Raw genomic sequence first — 3,724 nt, forward strand, 5'->3', positions numbered from 1 at the left:
ATCCCCCCCCCCCCCACTGTTACTGCCTCTGCCGAGAATATTAGTCCAGTTATTTTTGGCATATGTGCCAAATCTGTTTGAAGCCGCAGCCAACTGGGAAAACGTTTTGGCCGGACGGGACGCTTTCATGGGAACCGCGGGTGTGGATATTTATAGTCTCAGTGTGGGTGAGAGCTCCGGCCAAACTAGAGAAACCTCTCCAGACCGCAACAAGTGCAAGTGTATCGGTCGGCCCTGAACACGAGCTCAACACGTCCGCACACGGTTGAGAAACCGACGTGTTTTCAACCGGTTCTCCCCCGCGTAGATCTGACGAACCACCGCCATAACGCAGCGTCGCTGTTTACGCAATGATTTGAAAAAGAATGCGAGTGCTTTTGTGGTGTTCTCGACCTCACATCTAACGTGTTTGTTGGTTTCTTTGCCCCCCAGGAGGTGGATATTCCCCAGGAGCTGATTGAGAGGTTGTCCCACAGCGAGATCCACAGCTTCAGCGACCTCCAGCGGTTACTGGAGATTCACTCCGTGGGTAAATCCTGCCTCTTCATACTTTTACGCACTGAACTTTGAAGCCCCAATCTCGTCTCATCGGCTGCTAGGCTACTATACTGTTTGATTGTGTGTATGTTTTAAATGTATGACAATAGACTATCGTAAAACTAACCAGGAGGATGGATTATATGGCGATAAATTGCAGATGCGGGTTAACGCGGGTTGACCGTCTTGTTCCAAATCCAGAAAATGCGGGTTATTCATGATCGTCATGATAATGTGCATTTAGAGGATTGATAATGTGCATTTACAGGATAATGTGCATTTAGAGGATTGATAATGTGCATTTAGAGGGTTTCAGCTGCTCTGAAATGAACGGACCCGTCCTACTGCGCACGGTGTTTTGGCGGGGATACGGTTTTTGGCCCATAAGAGGTCGTTTTAATCGGGCTTCCTCACTGGAAACAAACATTCGCGGTGGCCGGATGCGGTGGGTCCGGGTGTCGTGTCGTAGGAACTTCCTGTCGGATTTGGGCTCGCGGTGGGGGGCGGGGGCTCGCGGTGGGGGGCGGGGGCGCGCGCCAGGTGTCCCGCAAGAAGAATGTGGCGCAGAGCCTCGCCGGGACTGATAATGCAATAAGTGCCCTTCTACTGTAAACATGTGACATAGGTGGACTTTCACTGCGGAATGTGTTCTCCTCGGTGTCTCTCAGCGGGTGTCACCGTAATGAGTTGGTTTTATGGCGCGCGGGGGGGAGAAGGCAGCGAGCAGACCTCGCGATACTTGCGAGGTGCTGGTTCTGTTCTCACGGGCCACGGGATCTGTTTCGGCCCCTTTCTTCAAAGTGGATTCGTTTTCAGGGGTGCGCTGGCACAAGCCATGTGACTATTTCCACAGGCACTCACCATCTATCAAACACGGGCTTTTCCCCCTGGGCTGTGCATGGAAATTGTTAATTACTCAATTGACCTCAATCGCCTGAATTGATGTAGCCCCCTCCCTCATAGGTAGGCTACACGCTTACCTCACGACTTACTTCACAAAACACCATGTCATCAAATCAAGGCGGCATTTCTATTAGCCGTTAGCAAGAAGACATTTTTTTCCGTTCCATTCCTTTATCCTCCATTCCCTCTGGTCCAAAGAACAAGTTCAGAACTAGGGTCCAATATCTGAACGTAAAAAAAAAAAAATCATTCTGGCTCCTAATTGGATGTCTTTGGACGTCCGAAAAAGACAAAAAAGACGTCTCAAAGACGTCTCAAAGACGTGTCTTTGCTCAGTGGGCTGCATCGCGCGAAGAAGACTTAGCTAATGGTTAAATCTTTCCTAGATGGTCTGGTCTGATGAACACACTGCCCCCCCCCCCCCTCCACACCTCAGATAGTGCTGAGTCTAGAATAGCTCCCTAGGGTCTCCTATAGCCGGCAAGGGTGTGTTTAGAATTGAATTAAAATGCCTGACTTCAAACAGAGGAATGCTTTCCTCGGTAACAGTAGTCCCCTGATTATTATTATGGCCACATAAATCAGTCTGGGGGCCAGACTCGGGGCCCGGGGGCCGTTAAAAGACCGGCGTCGCCAGCCAGGGGTGTATTTTCAGAGCGTTTGTTGCGGACGGACAGGACAGTAAAGTTATCAAGGGAATGTAGGCATAGGAGCCGGCGTGAGAGAGAGAGAGAGAGAGAGAGGGAGGGAGGGAAGGAGAGAGAGAGAGAGAGAGAGAGAGGGAGGGAAGGAGAGATGGAGGAGCCGTCGGACTCCCTGCTGTGCGATGCGTTCTGATGGACCTCGCGTTCCGGATGATTAGTGAAGTCGGTCCTTGAAACCGATGTCATACCCACTCTTGGTATCCCGTGCCTAATCGCGCTTACCCATGCACACACACACACACACACACACACACACACACACACACACACACACACACACTTGGGATGTGTGAGTGTCACAGGGAGGGATTGAAGCTGATCTGAATCCTGAGTGTTTTATTTAGGACCGCCGTGTTGAGAGCAGTGTCTCGGGGGTATGTCAGTTAGAGGCCCTCTCAGAGTGTGTGTGTGTGTGTGTGTGTGTGTTTACTTGTATGTGCGTGTCTGTATGCACCTCTGTGTGCGTGTGTGTGTCTGTGTGTGTGTGTATCTATGTGTCTGTGTGTGTCTGTGTGTGTGTGTATCTGTGTGTCTGTGTGTGTGTCTGTGTGTGTGTGTCTGTGTGTGTGTGTGTCTGTGTGTGTGTGTCTGTGTGTGTGCGTGTGTCTGTGTGAGTGTGTGTGTGTGTGCACGTGCGTGAGGAGCGGAGAGATAGTGTCTTCAGCCAGGGTGACAGCTGAGATGACCCGCTGAAGTCTGCTGACGACCGCCTGGCTCCTGAGGGGCCGTCTACCCCCGCCCCCCCCCTCCCAGACCCCCCCCTCCCCCTCCCCCCCCCCTGTCTGGTCTTATCTCTCTCTCTCTCGGAGGACTTTGACAGCGGGGGAACCTGACCCTGCTCTTGTGTGAGAGGTGAGGCAGCAGCAGCAGCAGCGTCTCGTATTCCTGCCCTTCACTCTAAAGTGGGAGGATTGCGCAACCCCTCAGGCACCACAACTCACCTCCAGCCCAGCTGACAGCCCCCCCCCCCCGGCCCCCCCCCGTGCACCCGCCGCCCTCCACCCCTACCAGCACAGAGACACCCTCCACCCCTACCAGCACAGAGACACCAGCACAGAGACACCCTCCACCCCTACCAGCACAGAGACACCAGCACAGAGACACCAGCACAGAGACACCCTCCACCCCTACCAGCACAGAGACACCAGCACAGAGATACCAGCACAGAGACACCCTCCACCCCTACCAGCACAGAGACACCAGCACAGAGATACCAGCACAGAGACACCCTCCACCCTTACCAGCACAGAGACACCAGCACAGAGATACCAGCACAGAGACACCCTCCACCCCTACCAGCACAGAGACACCAGCACAGAGACACCCTCCACCCCTACCAGCACAGAGACACCAGCACAGAGACACCCTCCACCCCTACCAGCACAGAGATACCAGCACAGAGCCACCCGCCACCCCTACCAGCACAGAGATACCAGCACAGAGATACCCTCCACCCCTACCAGCACAGAGACACCAGCACAGAGACACCCTCCACCCCTACCAGCACAGAGATACCAGCACAGAGCCACCCGCCACCCCTACCAGCACAGAGATACCAGCACAGAGATACCCTCCACCCC

At 53.8% G+C, this 3,724-nt stretch overlaps 1 protein-coding gene across 1 annotated transcript in view; it reads left to right on the plus strand.

Annotated features, from left to right (window-relative positions):
• The window catches only part of LOC311329224 (platelet-derived growth factor subunit A-like), a gene marked incomplete at both ends in the record, with an annotated part of 1,023 nt that extends 494 nt beyond the window's left edge, over positions 1-529 (plus strand). Inside the window, one exon of the mRNA XM_084463100.1 lies at positions 433-529. Within this exon, the coding sequence (XP_084319226.1) occupies positions 433-529 (97 nt within the window). The remainder of the gene's footprint in view (positions 1-432) is intronic.
• Positions 530-3,724: the final 3,195 nt, after the last annotated feature.

The sequence above is a fragment of the Borostomias antarcticus genome (genome assembly GCF_949987555.1).
Source record: "Borostomias antarcticus genome assembly, contig: scaffold_970, whole genome shotgun sequence".
Classification (NCBI taxonomy): domain Eukaryota; kingdom Metazoa; phylum Chordata; class Actinopteri; order Stomiiformes; family Stomiidae; genus Borostomias; species Borostomias antarcticus.